Source organism: Pelodiscus sinensis, chromosome 2 (genome assembly GCF_052426305.1).
Source record: "Pelodiscus sinensis isolate ZL-2025 chromosome 2, ASM5242630v1, whole genome shotgun sequence".
NCBI lineage: Eukaryota > Metazoa > Chordata > Testudines > Trionychidae > Pelodiscus > Pelodiscus sinensis.
The window spans coordinates 185,192,879-185,211,084 of record NC_143053.1 but is presented as its reverse complement, the minus strand read 5'-3'; the positions used below and the strand labels follow the sequence as shown (position 1 = coordinate 185,211,084).

Genomic DNA, 18,206 nt, shown 5'->3' with positions numbered 1-18,206 from the left:
TCTTTTGAGCACTGCCATTTCTGTTCCTAGATACAGAAAGGGAGTGGGGGGGGGGGGGGAGGGGGAGAGGAGAGATCTGGAGCTACCTGTTGGATTTCCACACTTGTGGAGGCTGCTGTCTTTTTTTACAGTGTGCCAGGGGCTCCACAGATCAGTGTTCTCCAGGCAGGAGGAGGGGTGCCAGGAAGGACTGGAACTCCGCCTGTCCTGCAGGGAGATTTAGGATGCAGTTTCTTGCATCCTTTCCCTGCCGGCAGTTCAGGAGCTTGCCTGGTGGGAGGGGGAGAGCCCTGGGCAGGTATCTGCTCTACTAGCTGCGTTTATCCCTGGATATACAGGGCCCTACAGATGAACTATCATGTGGTGATTCTGTCCTTTTGTCATTTCATTATCACCTTAGGGTGAATACTTTCCAATAAGTAAATCAGTCTCTATTTCATGGGTTCCCAAACTGGGGTGTGTGAAGAAATTCCAGGGCGATGCGAGGTGACCCAGCAAGTTTTGCTGCCCTGCTCAGTTCCTTGTTCCTTTTTAACAACTTGTGCTTCCCTGCTCAGTCCCCCCCCCCCTTTTTTTGATCAAGTTTTTTTTTGGGGGGGGTATGAGGGTTTTTAAAAAATCAGAAAGGGGGGCGTGATGCTGAAAAGTTTGGGAACCATTGTTTGATCTATCAGTCCTCATCCTCAAAGGAAATCTGCACAACACTTGCAAAAGACAGTCCTGGGAGAGTAAACTCACAGAAACTGGACTTATGGTTTATTTGTCACAGTCTGTAACCCACAAACCCCCTCTTTTTTATTTTATGACTGCAGAGGTGTTAATGGGAAATATATTCTGACTACTTATGCTAAACAATCTATTCCACCTTGAATTTTATTGTGATCCTGGTAGTACCTCTCCCAAACCGGAAGAACTCTGTGTAACTGGAAAGCATGTCTCTCTCTCTCCAACAGAAGTTGTACTAATAAAAGATATTATCATACTCACCTTGTGTCTGTAATATGCTGGGAGCTACACAGCTGCACTTACTCCAATTTACATTTGTCAGTTGTTTTAAATTATGCAGTGAAGCAGCATGCAGGGGGTACAGGTGATATTATTCAGTGGGGTTAAAAAAGCCTTTATTATTGAATAGAAGATCAAATGCTAGACAAAGTACAACTAACTATGCAGTTAAATAGTAATGCTCTGGGAAAACTGATTTTGGGTTAAACTCATCAAGGCTAAGTCTGACTTCTTGTTTATATTTAAATGTGTAAAGAAGACACTTGCAATTTATAAACGTTCAATTTTTAGACCTTCCTTGTTATGAACTTTCTGATAGCAATGCTGTCTCCTACCATGGAATTCATATGGTAACCCAATGGAGCAATAAAAATATTAATGGAGAACAGTACAATGTATCTGAAGAACTTTTTGCAGATTATTTTCTGGCATTGTTTTTTTAAATCAGTTAAATATACAAAATGAAAGGCTCCTTTTACGTTAAATTGAATGAGGTTACCCAGAGACAGGATGTAGAGAGGAAGAAGAGGGATAAAAGTCTCTCTAGGCCTCCAGAGACATCTGGAATTGAGGAGGGATGTATCATCCTAACATTGTGAAGGAGCAATTGGAGAGGAAGGAAAAGAACAATCACAAAAATGAGGAATAATAATAAAATAATAGAATTATACATTACTATTTCACAGTAATATTGCACTGTGAAAATAATATTAAAAGGAAGCATTTTATGACTAATTACAATTTTAGGCCTTCCTTCCCCTTCTCTGAGGGTGTGTCTAGACTACAGAGTTTTGTCAACAAAAGTGGACTTTTGTCGACAAAACTATACCTGCGTCTACACTACCGGTGAGTTCTGTCGACGTTAGGTCGACAGAACTCAGCAGTTTTGTCGACGCTGGTAAACCTCATTTTACGAGGCATAATGCCTTTTGTCGACAGAGTTCTGTCGACTGAAGGTGTTATTGCATGTAGGGTTGTGTCTAGACTACAGGGTTTTGTCGACAAAGCAGCTTGCTTTGTCGACAGAACTGAATGTGTCTAGACGCTCTTTGTCGACAGAAGTTTTGTCGACAGATACTGTCGACAAAACTTCTGTCGACAAAAGCCTGTAGTCTAGACGTACCCTGAGAGAGACAGGAACACTGATAAAAGTAAAAAAGTACAAGCAGTGTAATTACTACATAAGAACGGCCGTACTGGGTCAGACCAAAGGTCCATCTAGCCCAGTAGCCTGTCTGCCGACAGTGGCCAGCACCAGGTGCCTCAGAAAGGGTGGACCAAAGACAATGATCAAGCGATTTGTCTCCTGCCATCCTTCTCCAGCCTCTGACAAACAGAGGCCAGGGACACCATTATCCCCTGGCTAATAGCCTTTTATGGACCTAACCTCCATGAAATTATCTAGCTTCTCTTTAAACTCTGTTATAGTCCTAGCCTTCACAGCCTCCTCCGGCAAGGAGTTCCACAGGTTGACTACACGCTGTGTGAAGAAGAATTTTCCTTTATTAGTTTTAAACCTGCTACCCATTAATTTCATTTGGTGTCCTCTAGTTCTTCTATTATAGGAACTAATAAATAACTTTTCTTTATTTGCCCTGCTCAAAATTTAAAAATCTTCAAACTTACAGATATGAATGGTAATTGTTCATTTTATTACGGCTGCTGTTTTGTGTTTTCATAATTTTCATTTTTTCAGGTTTTAAAAAAGTATTCATAATTGCTTTTTTATACATATACAAGTAAGTCCCTGGGTATGCTAACGCTTATGCACATGCATACTCTTACCATATCAATAGTCCCACTGGCTACAGAATACAGATTAGAAGTCTTAGAAAGGTGGGGTCTTAAATTTTAGTCTTGTGATCTGTTCCAGGTGGGAGGCTCCTATATAATCTATGAAACTAGTGGGGCTCCACAAAATTTCAGTAGGTCTATCTGTATGAATCAGCTTGCAGGATCAAGGTGCTAAACAACACTAAAGTAGTACAATAAAGTGCCATATGACTCCTGACATTGTGTAGTTAGAAAGCCAGGCCTCATCTGATACAAATTGGCATAGCTAAATTGAATACAGCATCTGATGATCTGACCCATAGTTCAAATCTGTCCCTCTCCCAAAATAAATACATTTATATTTTGAGTAAATAAGAGACTGAATTAACTCTGGCATATTTGTCTTATTTGTAAATAATTTGTGCCATATGAATTTGATTATCTAAACATTTACAAAAGATATAAGCATTGACTCTATCAAAATACTTTCTGTATAAAATAAGCAGAACAAAAAATGTGAAGGGACACTGTTAGCCGGTGGGCGGGGTAATGCGTGGTCTGTGAGCCCTGTCAAACCCGAGTCTTTACAGAGTCCCTTCACAGCGGGCAACCCTAACGGCCGATGGATGCCCCAAAGATACACCCAAGTTTTTAATACTAGGACAAAGTTCCTTCGCAGCGGTCAGCCAGGGAGGCTTACGGGCACCCCAAGAGTCAGCCGCATGGAGGCGGCATGACTCAACACTCAGCTTTTACTGCGTTTACCCCTGACCACGGCAAGATAGCCAAACCGGCTATGGTTCTTTTGATTGTGTTTGGTTCTGTTACAGCAACAGGAGTCAGGTTAAGACTTAAACAGTTACTACGTTATTGTTACAAGGCAAGCTTAGCTGTTAAATGTTACTGCTGTGTTACAGATAACACAGTCACTACAAAGACAAGACAGAAATACAATAAAAGTCACTTAAAGGTACCATGGAACCCTTTGGTTCTCTGAGCTCTTATTGAATGCGTGCAAAACAGACACCTTGCATGTATATTCTCACCCCTGCGATCCTTACTCCAGCAAAGCCAGTGTTTCTCTCAATCCCAATGGGAAGCAGTCAGTACGAGACGAAGGTGTCCCTAAAGTCTCAGGGGTCCAGGACCGCCTGACCAGCAGGTATATGGTTGGATCTCCAATTAGAGTGGGGCATAGGACCTCGCTTTATATCCCTGTGGTCACATAGACACTTCTCTTGTCATAAAATGCCAATTAAATTGGAACGTCTTTGTGACGCCCGTTCCCACAGGGTGTTGCCAAAGCTTAATTTGCACCTGTGAGGTGGAGGTAACTAAATCATTAGGGCCGGACATTCTTTTCCTGATGGGGCAGCAGATTCCTCTTCTGGGATGGTGTGTAGGCGTATCAATTACTGGTACCAGCCAAGGGCAGCCCGAGGCCCCGATCGTCTGCTGGCCCAACTGCCACTGTTATCTGGTTTCTGTCTAGCATCTAGGGCCATAGTTATTCCGGCACATCTGGAGGCCCTGGAGCCTTGAAGACAGAGTTTCTTTCCCACAGATTCTCCCTCCCAAAGATTTCGGAGGGAGGAGGGGAGAGAGAGAAGAGGGGGGCGGTTTCTGTCTGGCTACAGACACTCACAAACTAAGTAGTTTGTAAATGACTTTTAAAATTTCAGCTTTTTAGTAACATCTTTTCAAAATAGTACTGATTTTTTTAAATTATGTTAAATATGTGTGTGTATCTATGCCTATGTACACACGCGCACACACACACACACTTCTGTTACCTGGATTATTTTATGTAATCTTTTGCCCAGGGTTAAAAACATCATCTTCACTTTCAGTTTTACTTATGTTGCCTTTGGTATCATAGCCAGAGGAGAGAGTGTACATAGCTCCCCACAGAGCAGTGTATGGGTGATGCAGTTGCCCATTTACAAAGCAGTGAAACTAATTATATACAAATGCACACAGTAAAACTGGAAAAATAGAGACAAATATCTCTTTCTGGTCTATTAATCTGAAGTGTTATTTGTAGCTATAATAAATACAGAACCTTTAGCTGGAATGGTGATTTTCAAGCTGACCATGTTCTTTTAACTGAGCTTTACATGGTAATGTTGAGCAGCCTCTGTTAGCATGGAAACAATCAGCTATCATCTTCAGAACATAGAGAATGTTTAAATGGCAAGATTGCCTTCAGAGCGTGTTACTATATTTAACACTAGCTGAAGTTACCCGGCGCTGCTCGGGAAAGTAGAGGAACTGAGGGAAGGGGGAAGGGAGCCGTGCACCTGCCGCTGGCGCCGGAGCCCGCTCTCCACTTCTTTGTCCCTCTGCCGGCCTTAGTGAGTGACTGTCCCCAACACTTTCCCCAGGAAGCCACTTCTCCCCACACTGTCAAGCTCCGTGCAGCCCTGGGGAGATGCGTTGGTGTCTCATCTCTTCCCTCCCACAGTCCCTTAAAACCTCCTGGATGACAGGTTATCCCTCCGCCGGCCTTAGTGAGCGGTTGTCCCCGCTGCTTCCCCTGGGAAGCCGCTTCTCCCCACACTGCCAAACTCTGTGCAGCCCTAGGGAGAAGCGTCAGTCTCTTATCTCTTCCCTCCCACCATACCTTAAAACCTTCTCTTGGATAAAAGGTTATCCCATGCAAAGTTTGATTGCGGTAGCTCTTATAGTGTCCAAGTTATTGGCGCACAAACATACAAACATTCTCCTTTATATATTAGATTTAGGGCCATTCAAAAATATTTGCAGATTCCAAACTTTCACAGCATAGACAATCTGCTGCTGTTTCGTGAGTCTTCAGTCAAACAAATATGAGTGAGAAATCATACCTAAGAATTACAACCCAAAAATACATCACTGCAAAAATATAAAGATCTTTGACATCTTCTGTCCAGTCTACTATACTTTCACTTCATTATGATTATAGGCAGTTCAAATAGTGATTACTATAGTCCAACACTTTCCATTATAGACCCCTTTTCATTATATCTAAAATATAAGCTATAACAGGTGGTCATGTGCAGGATGGGGTAACAAAAATGATCAGATGTTTTAGCACAGACTAGCTGTATGCACAATTCATAGCCTACAAGCAACAGTAATTACCACTCTCAACCTGTCTGTATGTCAGTTTTCTTGAATGCATTGCAGGAGAGGTGAGTTTTGAGGAGGGACTTGGAAGATAAGATGTTAACTTTAAGGATTTTTACTAGAAGCTTTGCACACACATGTGAGGTATCTTGGAAGAAAGAACAAAGATTCTTGTGAGAGAAACACGAGCTAGAAATTGAGGCTGGCTTTTTGACTGACTAAAGGCAGAAGATGACTTTTTAGGAAGATAATGGAACAGATAGGTAGAAGAAGGCTAAATTATGGTGGTCTTTGACAGTTAGAACAGGAAGTTTGTTTGATAAAGTGGAATGGAAGCCAGTAGAAGTACGTAACTTGTGGCATAATGAAGTCAGAGTGACAAGTCCGGAAGAAATTAGCAGCATTTTAGCATGGACTAGAGAGGGAAACAGTTGTTGGTATCAAGGCTAGATAGGAAATTTCAATAATCCAGTTGCAAAATGCTTTTAGAGTTGGATCAAGGTTCACATTTACAAGCAATTCTTTCCTTTATAGTTGCATATTTTAATTTGACAACATGCACTGACTAACCTTCTAGCACACATTGGAGATTAATCTTGCTTATTTTTAAAGATAGCAATACATTTTGGAGATAATGATCCTGATCCAGTGTTATATAGAGATAATATATTGCATACTGGTGAGAGTTTGTCCATCTGTCTGTCTTTCAAGATCTCCTCCTAAGCGGTAAAAGCTAGGATGGAGTGGACAAATACTGGCCTGTGGACCAGATCTGGTCTTTCAAGGTTAGCCCATGGTGGGCCTCCACACCAGCGTATTTACCTGCGCCTCCGCAAGTACGGGGGATCACAGTTACCATTGGCTGTGGATTGCTGTTCCTAGCCAATGGAAGCTATGATATCCCATGCCTGCAGAGGCGCAGGTAAATATAGCGTAAGTGGCCCAGAGGTGCTAGCCTTGGTGAATCACCACAATTTTATTGCCCGCTCTAGGGCTAGGATCACCAAATTTGGTATACAGGTTCCTCTTATCATAACAGGATGTGCCTAGAATGAGATCACTTTAATAAATCTGGGGGGGTGTCCCCCCTTTCAGGACTGCTCCTGCCTGAAGCCATCCTTTAGGGAGTGTGGTGGGAGGGGCTGATGTTACCTTCCCCTGCAGTTCCTATGGGAATATTGCTGGCTGTTCCCCTTCATCAGGGAGTGAGGGGAAAGTGCACATTTTGCTGCATGCCTCAACCCTGCCTGGGAATCATAGGAGGCAGATGAACCTAGACCTGCCCCAGCTGGGGGACATGTACCTCTCTCCTGGCTGTAAGTGCAGGAGCTGCAGTGGTCACAGAGAGGTTCCTCTTATCTTGTCCCAAGCTGCTGTGTGAGAGAGGCTTGGGGTAGATCTTTCTCCTCGGGGAAGCCTGCATACTGAGCCCCTCCCCAGAGCAACAAAGCATGTACATTTTCATTTTATTTTCCAAAACACAAAAATTAATTGAGTTAAGGACCCAAGCAACACTTTGTATTTTCTAGTTTACTAAATACTCTAAGTACTTATGCAAATTCTTAGCAACCAAATTCCTAAATTATTTTTTCTCATTCCTAAAGGAATATTACCTTGAAAGCAGAAACCCCCATTCAATTATTTTTATTCTACACAGAGGAGATTGATGGGTTTTGAAGCAATCAGAAAAAATATATGCTTGGCATCTCAATAAGTTTGAAAACCTCTGTATTTTTCTACAGTAGGCGGACTAAAACCAAATGCAATTTTCTCATTGAGATCTAAGGGTAATGAATTATACAAAGGTATTCCACTTTCATTATTTTTTAGAAGATTCCAAAAACTCAAAAGTCTAGACCTTCAGCTGCAGAATATCAACATAGCTCCATTAGATTCAATGAGCTATGCTGATTTACACCGAAAGAATCGGTCCTACAATTTAATTTACATCTCATGCATGCAACCCCTTAATATCAATACCTAACATTTTGAAGAACTTGATAAGTTTTAAACAGCACTAACTTATTTTCAATACCAAAAAAAAATCTATATTATTTGAATACTAAGGTTGCAAAGTGAAGCATTCAAAAGTGAGGAAATGGCAAAGTTAAGGTTATAGTCAAACCTTAATTCTGTTTTTTTGTGTTTATACATTGTGATGTAGTCTTGAACTGCATCAGGTCATGCCATTATTTCTGCAGGACCTCTGCTTTAGTGAGTGCACAAGCTGAATAATGCACAATGAATGAGGCTCCTGAGTGAGCTCTGCTTTTATTTATTATAAATTTTCAATGACCAAGCTCATACCTATTTTATAGCATATGTTCTAAACTTTCCCTAAATGACAGATCTTCTGAGGCCCTGTTGTATTTACCACACACTCCATTTTATTCAGAATACACTGGCCACCTTGTGCATTGAGGATCCAAATTTGCACTTAAACCAGTCTTAAATTCAAACTAAATACACTGTGGTACTTGCAAATATAATTTGTTCCACATGAGCCATGGACCCACAATATCTGTTTCATTCAATATTTATCGTCTTCATTCACTGCCATTATTTATGCTGTGAACAGAATGAGGAAAGGATTCTGGAGAAACAAAAATATGTCACATAATCAAACACTTTGGATGGGATTTTCTAAAGTGTCTAAGGCTATATCTAGACTACAAAGAAAAGTCAGAAAAGATATGCAAATTGTGAACTGCAATTTGCATATCTTTTTCTGCTTTTCTTTCAGAAGAGGCTTTTCTGAAATTTCACCTGTCTACACAGGGCCAAATTTCAGAAAAACCTCCCTTTTTGACATATCCCTTCTCCCTCATACAATGAGGATTACAGGTATGGCAAAAGAACGCGTCTGCTTTTTTGGAAATTGTTCCGAAAAAGTGGATGCATTTCTTGGACGCAGCATAATTTTTCTGGGATACCTCCGGTATCCCGGAAAAACTCTGCAGCCTAGACATAGCCTTAGTGAGGTAGGCATCCTAACTCGCATTGAAAGTCAATACAAGTTTAAGAGCTAACTCATTTTGATTCCTCTGAAAATCCCACCCTCTATCATAATATATATAAAGGAACAATATTAGGGTTATTTTTGACATTTGCTGACTTTGAGTGCTTTACATTGTGACCTTTATTTTTCTACTATACTTTTTTGTATGGAATTTTTAAATTTTTAAAGGAAAAATAATAACACAGTCATTCTATAATATGTACGTATTTGCTACAGAAGTAAAACCCTGACCCCTGGTCTTAGACAAGGGCACAGTAGTAGTGTAGTGAGAGTAGTTTAATTTTGGTGTGATCCAGCTACCAAATACAGATTCCTTAGATAATCTTTTATCTTATTTTACAGAGAATATCAGTGCTAATTGAGATTATTTTTAACCTGGTTAGTTATTTCTCCTTGATTTCTCTGTGTAGTCCAGGTATCAGTTGCATGATTGCTACCTAATAGATATCTGCTCCTTTAAAATAACAGTTAATCTAACAGTTCTTGAATGTAGCTAGGTTGGGTAAATTCAAAGCCAGAATACATCGCAAACTAGATACAAGTAATTTTGATGCTCATTTCAGAACTAGTATACCTATTGCTCTACTGTATGCAATCCTCCTTATATGAGTATAATCACAGAATCAGAGAAGAAAGATAAAATCTGTTTAGTCAAGAGGCCAAGTATATTACTTATGTACAATTGTTGCTCACAGTAAATTTGTAATGTTTTGTGCAGTTTAGTTTAAATGTCTCAAGCAATGGGCATTGTGCCTCTTTTTCGTGTCTTGTGGCACCTTAAAGTGTAACACATTTATTAGAGCATAAGTTTTCATGGGCTGCAATTCACTTCATCAGATGCATGAAGTGGAAGCTTCGGTTGGTAGAGATTTATACATAGAATCATAGAATGCTAGAACTGTAAGAGACCTCGAGTGGTCACCGAGTCCAGTCCCCTGCCCTCACGGCAGGACCAAGCACCGTCTAGACCATCCCTTATAGATGTCTATCTAACCTGCTCTTAAGTATCTCCAGAGATGGAGATTCCACAACCTCCCTAGGCAATTTATTCCAATGTTTAACCACCCTGACAATTAAGAAGTTTTTCCTAATGTCCAGCCTAAGCCTCCCTTGCTGCAGTTTAAGCCCATTGCTTCTTGTCCTATCCTCAGAGGCTAAGGAGAACCACTTTTATCCCTTCTCCTCCTTGTGGCACTCTTTTAGATACTTAGAAACCACTATCATGTCACTTCTCAGTCTTCTCCTTTCTAAACTAAACATGTCCAGTTCTTTCAGTCTTCTCTCATAGGTCATGTTCTCTAGACCTTTAGTCATTCTTGTTGCTCTTCTCCGGACTCTCTCCAATTTCTCCACATCTTTCTTGAAATGTGGTGCCCAGAACTGGACACAGTACTCCAGTTGAGGGCTGATCAGCGCAGAGTAGAGCAGAAGAATGATTTTTCATGTCTGCTCACAACACTCCTGTTAATGCATCCCAGAATCACATTTGCTTTTTTTGGTACAGTGTCGCACTGTTGACTGATATTTAGCTTGTGGTCCAGTATGACCCCTAGAACTCTTTCTGCCGTACTCCTTTCTAGACAGTTGCTTTCCATTCTGTATATGTGGAACTGATTGTTCCTTCCTCGGTGGAGCACTTGGCATTTGTTCTTATTAAACTTCATCCTATTTACCTCAGACCATTTCTCCAGGTGGTCCAGTTCATTTTGAAATGACCCTATCCTCTAAAGTAGATGAAGCAGTAAAATGCCCAATATACTCTTCTAGTACAGGCAGTCCCCGACTTACGCGGATCTGACTTATGTCGGATCCGCACTTACGAACGGGGCTTTTCTCGCCCCGAAGCTCGCGGGCGGCGGGACCGCCCAGAGCACAGCAGTCCCGCCACCGCGTCCTCCGGGGTGAGAAAAGCTGCTCCGGGTCTCCCTGGTGTGCTGGGGGGGGACTCCCCAGCACAGCAGGGAGACCTGAGCAAAGCCGCACAGGCGGCGGGACCCCGCTTCCCGTGCGGCTTTGCTCCTGTGCACAGCAGGGAGACAGGAGCAAAGCCGCAGAGGCGGGGGACCCCGCCGCCTCTGCGACTTTGCTCCGGGGCAAAGGAGCAAAGCCGCATGGGCAGCGGGGTCCCGCCGCCTGTGCGGCTTTGCTCGGGTCTCCCTGCTGTGCTGCTACAGCAGGGAGACAGGAGCAACGCCGCAGAGGTGAGGGACCCCGCCGCCTGTGCGGCTTTGCTCGGGTCTCCTTGCTGTGCTGGGGGGGACTCCCCCAGCACAGCAGGGAGACAGGAGCAAAGCCACAGAGGCGACGGGACCTCTGCGCTTCCGCGGCTTTGCTCGGGTCTCCCTGGTCTGCTGCGGGGGAGGGGGCGTAGCTAGTGCGCCCCCTCCCCCCCCCCAGCAGACCAGGCTTTTGTTGCGGGATGCCTGCGGTAGAGCAGCTGGGGTGCTGCCAGGTTGGTCCTGCGGGGACCTACCAGGCAGTGCCCCAGCTGTTCTGTCCCAGGAGTCCAGATTCAGCCGCTGTTGAAACTGATCAGCGGCTGATTCCAGGAAGCCGGGGGCAGAGCAACTCTGCCTAGGGCTTCCTGTAGTCAGCCGCTGATCAGTTTCAGCAGCGGCTGAATCTGGAGCCAGTTCCGACTTACATACAAATTCAACTTAAGAACAAACCTATAGTCCCTATCTTGTACGTAACCCGGGGACTGCCTGTACAGTTTTTAAAGATTACATCTATCTTAAATGAGAGTTGTATTGTACTTGCTAGATGCAATCTTTACTGAAAAAGTTGTTTTGATTGTTGTAATTGGGGGCTTATAATTACTGATAGAAGTAGTTCAGTATCACTTGAATCTGATTATGTCTGTGCAAATTATATGTATAAAAGAGAATATGTGAATATAGCGAACAATTTATAACCTATTAGCAGCTGGTGCTTTTGAAATATCTCTGTTTTCGTACTATATATAATATATGAACGTCCAATTGTTTATAGCACTTATCTCAGAGATATCAAAGTTAGATTGAAAAATGCTTTAAAATGGCTTTTAAATACAAATAAGTTTTAAAATAAACCTTGTAAAACTGCACTGGTCTGTTTAACAAAATATCACATTTTTGTAAATATAGTGAGTAAAGAGGATGAAAATGTGTGTTTAATCTGTTTTACATAAATTTGCTGTGAAAGTGCTATTTCAATATAGATAATGTACAATCAGTTCTAAACATCCAGTTGTACTGTAAAGATAATTTGTGGGATACAGTTATGGAACTTAAGTGCTTTTTCATCATTCTGTGTGTAGAATTAATTTTCTCCTAAATACTCATTCAGTAAATGCCAGAAGTCTGCTCTGTTTGGTTGCCATGACTGATATTTATTTTATTTTATAATAGTTTAAACTTTATGTATCTGCAATCTGAGCAAATTAGAACAGTATATTTTTCATTATGAGTACAAAAAAACCAGAGGAAATACTTGAAGCATAATGTCCCATACCAGTAAAATTACTGCATATGTGCATAATGGTCTAATGAAAAAGATAGAATTTTCTGATAAATGCATACATTAAAAGAGTAGTATCTATAAAGAGTTCTTTTCTCATATCCCGGTATGCTCGAAGGACTTTGCATGTACTTATTGTAAAGAAGATTCTGCTGGTTTCAGAAAGGTAGTAAGAAGTTTTCCTATTTGCATGTATTCATATTTTAAAATGTCACAATATATTAAAAACTATCTTTCCTTAGTCTTTATTTAACTTAAATATAAATATGAAATAGCCATATGTAACATTTGGAAATCCAGTTGTGAATCAGTCCCAAATAGGAACAAGAAACTTGAAGAGTAAAAAGCAGTTCGCATTCCTGTACTAATAACTTTGACTGCAACTAAGCTAGTGTCAGGAACCATTTGATTTTATGGATGGGAATTTCATAAGTATTCAACGTTGGCCTACTTCTTATTGACTTCAAAGGAAGAAGAGTTAGAATGCTTTTGAAAAGCTCACAATAACTCTTTTATAATTCTAATAGTTGTCAGTGTGTAAGAATATTTCTTGATTTTGGTTTTCTGAAAGATGTTTATTTGCCTTAACACTATTTATTTTCAAATATTGTAAAAATTTCATTGATATAATGGCTTTCCACAGTAGAGTTTACAATTTTACAGTCTCTACCAGCAGTACACTTGCAATGATATCTTTTTATTCTGGGTTTCAGTAAGAATAAATACCATGTGCTGGTGAAGTCAGAATAGAGAGACTGACTTGCATCCTTCTTAAAATAGTTTTCCTCCTTCTACGTGCATCTCAGACTGTGATTTTTGGTAGTAGTGTCTGTTTGGCCCACACATGCACCTCATGCAGGCTTTTGCCCTGACCATGGCCATAGAGAGCTATGTGGGCAAACCACTCTGTTTCTTCTCAACTGCATTTGTCTCAGTCAGAGTCTCAGCAGCATCTTAGCAGCTGAGTTAATCATAATAATTCTATAAATTAAAAAAGTCCTTTCACCTATTTTTATCTCTATAGGGGAACATAAATATTGAGAAGGCATGCTTGTTCTCCCATTTTTAAATTATGCCTTTTTTATGTCAAGAGGCTTTTCTCAGGTAGTGAGAGGCACTCCCAGTGTGTGCATTGCTTTGGGGACTCATATGTTCCCCAAAAGTGTAATTGCTGCTTGCCACTAAAACTGAGAGGCAGAAAGAACAGGAAACTTAAGCTACCTTTCCTTATGATGAAGAGTTCACTCAAACTGGCCTCTGAACTTGGCTGAGGTACCCCCTGTATAATGGGCTCTAAGCAAGTCAAGTGCTTTGACCTCCTTGGCACAGTGCCCCCCTAGAGCACTGGAAAAAAAACCCTGTAGAAAAAAAAACTCTAGAAAGCAGTCTTCAAACACTCTAGATAGAAAATCTGTATTACAGATGCCTGCTTCAACACCTATCAATCTCTGACTTGCTATCCCTGAGGTTCCTTAGGTACTGTGGGGAACCAGTAAGCCCCAAAACGTTAAGCTTTTTGACTCTAGATGATTGGTATTATCTGGCAATTAAAGCACCAGGAAGATGACCAGCTCTTTAAAATTCCTATCAAGAATGTCTACTGCACCTTTGGTACCCACTGCTTTGGCACCACAGATGACCAATCCATCACTTATTGTCTGTTCACCAACACACATAAGAGCTTTGGTACCATTAGCTCCCTCTGCCACAGTTACTTATACTCAGCCTGCATCATTGGTGCTGTCAATTGTTCCAGTGCTATAAGAGTTTTGATTTTCCCAACATCTGAAGGTAACAGAAACATCATAATCTCTCTATTTGGCACCAACCTTTTCCTAGTCAATGAGGACTTCTCAATCCCTGTATGTTTTCATGATACTAATGAAGTCTTTGCATATGTCTTTGAGTCATCCACTTCTACCAAGTGATGAGGAGGAGAAAGATGATAGGGATCACTCATCAGTTTCCCACATTTCCATCCAGAGTTCTGCCTTCAATTATCAGGAAACCTTCTTTACTGAAATCTTCAGAGAATTAGAATACCTCTGTGAGAAAGATGCTCCATTCTGCTGGTGTGAACATCATTGGCAGCCTTCACCTTTGCCATATTCATCACCTTCTTGTTCATATTTGGACCCCTGGGTAGCAGTTCTCCAGGACCCCAAGTGTTTCTCGCCAGGAGAAGTCCCTCCCCCCCCCCTCCCACCACCACCACCAGTCTCTCTCTTTAAGGTGCTTTTGATCCAGAGGGGGAAACTTTTGAGGAGTAGGAAATGAGAATGGATTAAAAAAAATTGCCCCACTAATATCTTTTCCACATCTCCAGATGAAATCATTATGCCTCCTCTACTATCATTAGCTGACAACTTTAAATAATTTCAGGTCTTTATTGAAGGATAGCAGACTCTTTGCAGATTTCAGTACTCCTAGTACTCCTGCTGAGGCTGGCCGATTTGCTCACCCCCCTCTCTTCCCAGCCGGCCAGTTCTCCCCCACTTCCCCTCCTGATCTTCCCCAGCCAGCCCCCCTGCACTGCCCCCCAGCTCTGTTTCCCGCCGACCCGTCCCTCTTCCTGATCTCCCCCAGCCAGCACCGCTGCACTCCCCCTCCCCCCACCGCCAGCTCTGCTTCCCGCTCCCCCTTCCTCCCGGCCAGCCCCGTGGCCTCCGACCCCCCCCCCCCCCAAGCTCTGCTTCCCACTGGCCCGTTCCTCTTCCTTATCTCCCCCGGCCAGCGCCACGGCCCCCGAACCTGCCAGCTCTGCTTCCCGCCCCCCTTCCTCCCGGACAGCCCTGCCTCCTCCCAGCCGGTCCCCCCTTCCCCGATATCCCGCGGCCAGCCACATTCTGCCCAACCCCGTCCCCCCCCCCATGACCAGCCCTGCTTCCCATTGGCCCCCCCATCTCCCCCGGCCAGCCCCGTTGCCCCCCCATTAGCTGTTTCCAGGTCCCCCCCTTCCCGGCCAGCACCGCTCCCCTCCTGGCTGGTCCTTCTCTCCCCCCTCCCCCATGAAGCGTGTCCATTTTTTTTTAATGATTACCTGGTAACCCCTAGCAGTGATCCTATCCCTCTGACTACCACAGAGATTTAAACTGAGAAGCCACTTGTCTCCCCCCCAGTCCCAGATTCTATGCTCAACAACTTTGGTCCCCCCCCTTTTTTTTCCTTCAACAACATTTTTTCTTGGTGGTTTTTTTTGGGGGGAGTGTGGGGGGGGTGGGCGGTATTTTTGTTTCAACCATCTGGCAATCCTACTGCTTATACTAGCTGCAGACTTGACTTCCAGTCCCATGAGTAGGAAAGGAACATAAAAGAGCTTATGGAATGTAAAAAGTTCTCTTTAATATATATATTAAATGCCCTCATAGAGGGGAGGGAACCTCTTATACAACAAAATATCAGGTCCAGGTTCTTAACATAGAAGTCAGGAACTGATTCCTGAGAGACAGTTTTTAGTGATGATTTATTGTCGTAGGAGCATTTATAGATTTTTACAAGGGGAGGGCTCCATTTTGCTAGGCCCTGTACAAACACACAGTAAATGACAGTTCCTGCCCCAAAGAGTTTGCAGTCTAAGAGTCTACGGTCTGAGATCATATTACCTACAGATAGTTGTACTACATATGCAACCCTCCATGTAGGATTGCCAGATGGTTTAACCAAAAATACCGAACACCTCCCCCCCCCCCCAAACAAAAACCAGGGGAAACATTTTGTTGAAAAAAGGAGGGGGGAGACCAAAGTTGTTGAGCCAAAAAAAAAAAAAAAAGGACCCAGAGAGTTATTAAGCAAAAAAAATTTAAAAATTAAAAAAACAGCATGGCCCCTTTAAGAATACGAGGGGCTGGGCTCTGCCTCTCCTAACAGGCTGCCAGCAGCTGGTGGCCATCTTGCCTCCCTCCCTGCTCTGGGCCAGACAGCTCTCCTGCAGAACCAGGTAAGAGGCGTGTGGGGGGCTGGACCTGATTGTGTCGTAGGGTTGCCAGGTGTCCGATATTGACCCAGACAGTCTGGTATTTTTGGCTGCTGGCTGGGAAAAAATCAGAAAATACCGGACATTTTAAGTGTCCGGTATTTTCTGAATTTTTTTTACCAGACAGGAGCTGAAAATACCGGACTGTCCGGGTCAATACCGGACACCTGGCAACCCTAGCTATAGGTTAACTCTTTACCCCTACAAAGCTGATTTATTGTTAGCACTCTGGGAAAGAGAGATGGGAAAGCATACAGCAGGGCTTAATATCATGAGTTTAAGAAGACATTTGCCTGCTAAGTTTAAGGACAGGACTATCCAGAATAACTGGGAGAGTTCGAAATTTATTGGAGTCTTCTCCATGTTAGGAATATCCATCCTGCTTATCAAGCTCTGAAAAACTGTGGGAGAGACAATTCAGTCCTGTAGGAACACTTTCTTCTCAGCCTATCTACAGAAAGGTTGACTTTTTCCAGAAGATAAGCTATACCTAGAGCAATCAGATTTTTCTCTACTTAAGGACAATAAGTTTGACTTAGAAATAAGTCTGAGCTCTTTGACATTTTCATTGTTGACTGTGAGATGATATCATATTAATTGCCCCTTCAGACCATCTCTGATTTGCAAGACAAAGACTTTGTTTTTATTAAGGAAAAATATGATAGCTGACGCATGGGGAATAAAGCAAAATTCTAGTGACTACAATGCAGTTTGTAGTTTTCATATATGTTAGCAAATTGAAGTTAACAGTAGGGGGAGCCTGGGATTTACTTCAGCCTACAAATGTGTATAAACTACAACTGCTTTATCTTTGGTAGGATTTTACCACTTGTGAGACAGTACATGATAAGAATAAATCTTTTCCTCCCCAAGCATAGACAGACACCAAAATTTCCTGAAAAGAAATAGGACATCTCTTAGTGCTTGCTTACTCACATCAATCAGCATAGGGTTTGCCAGACCCAATCATGCCAGTGAGCCAACTTATTTAGTTTCACTTTCTGAAAGTTTTCAGTTCCAGATACTTAGAAATCCTATAGAGGACAGTTACAGAATAATTTACTCATTTGGACAGTTTCTTCATTTCCCTGTCAATTAGTGGTTGGCTTATGCCCTGAATCAGGAGAGTTTATGGCCCTTATTTTAAATACATTAACTAATAAATACATAGATAATCCTAGCTATTGTGAATATGGATGTTTTTATTATTCATGTAAGTGTCTAATCCTGTTTTGAATCTAGAATGTAACTGTGGAGCTTTAACACGGAATTGGACCATTTTCTCTTCCATTTTTTCCCTGACAAATCAACCATTACCAAAGAGACCTATTGTTATAATGATTTAATAAATATCAGGCAGAGGTCTCCTTTGCTCCACTAGAGTCCTGGAGACACTCTAAAAAGTGAATTTTATTTGCAGAGGGATATTTATCAGTTTGTCCCAGTCCTATTCTAATTTATCTCTGTCTTATAGAAAGAACAATTGCAAGCCCTGAAAACAAGTCCAGGGGACCACTTTGAGGCAATGTACAAGAAGGCCATTCTCTGGTGCATTCTCAAATGCTTTTTCTGGTGAAGAAAACAGCTTAGAACTCCTAGATGATTAATTTTACTTTGGTTGCCTTCTTTGCAGAAAGAAAATCCCCCAAATAAAAAATAATTAATTACATTCATCTGTGTCATACCCATGTAATCAACCTGTTCCCGTATTGCTGTAGTGAAATGTGATTCAGTACTCAGCAAGTTCCACTTGCAGTATACCGCAAACTGAAGTTTACTTCCATTGTTAGTCTTAAAGGGCTATGAGATTCATTAACATTAGTGGGCAAC

The 18,206-nt window shown here is 42.1% G+C and overlaps 1 protein-coding gene across 4 annotated transcripts in view; it reads left to right on the top strand.

The window, feature by feature from the left end:
• The window catches only part of ANO10 (anoctamin 10), a 206,028-nt gene that overhangs the window by 158,393 nt on the left and 29,429 nt on the right, over positions 1 to 18,206 (top strand). Inside the window, exon 14 of one of the 4 annotated variants that reach the window (XM_075921960.2) lies at positions 16,745 to 16,995. The exons of 2 other annotated variants lie outside the window; for them this stretch is intronic. In XM_075921960.2, the coding sequence (XP_075778075.2) occupies positions 16,745 to 16,870 (126 nt within the window). In that variant the 3' untranslated portion in view covers positions 16,871 to 16,995. Of the gene's footprint in view, positions 1 to 16,744; positions 16,996 to 18,206 lie in introns of those variants that run through there. One more of the 4 variants, XM_075921962.2, reaches the window with a different exon arrangement.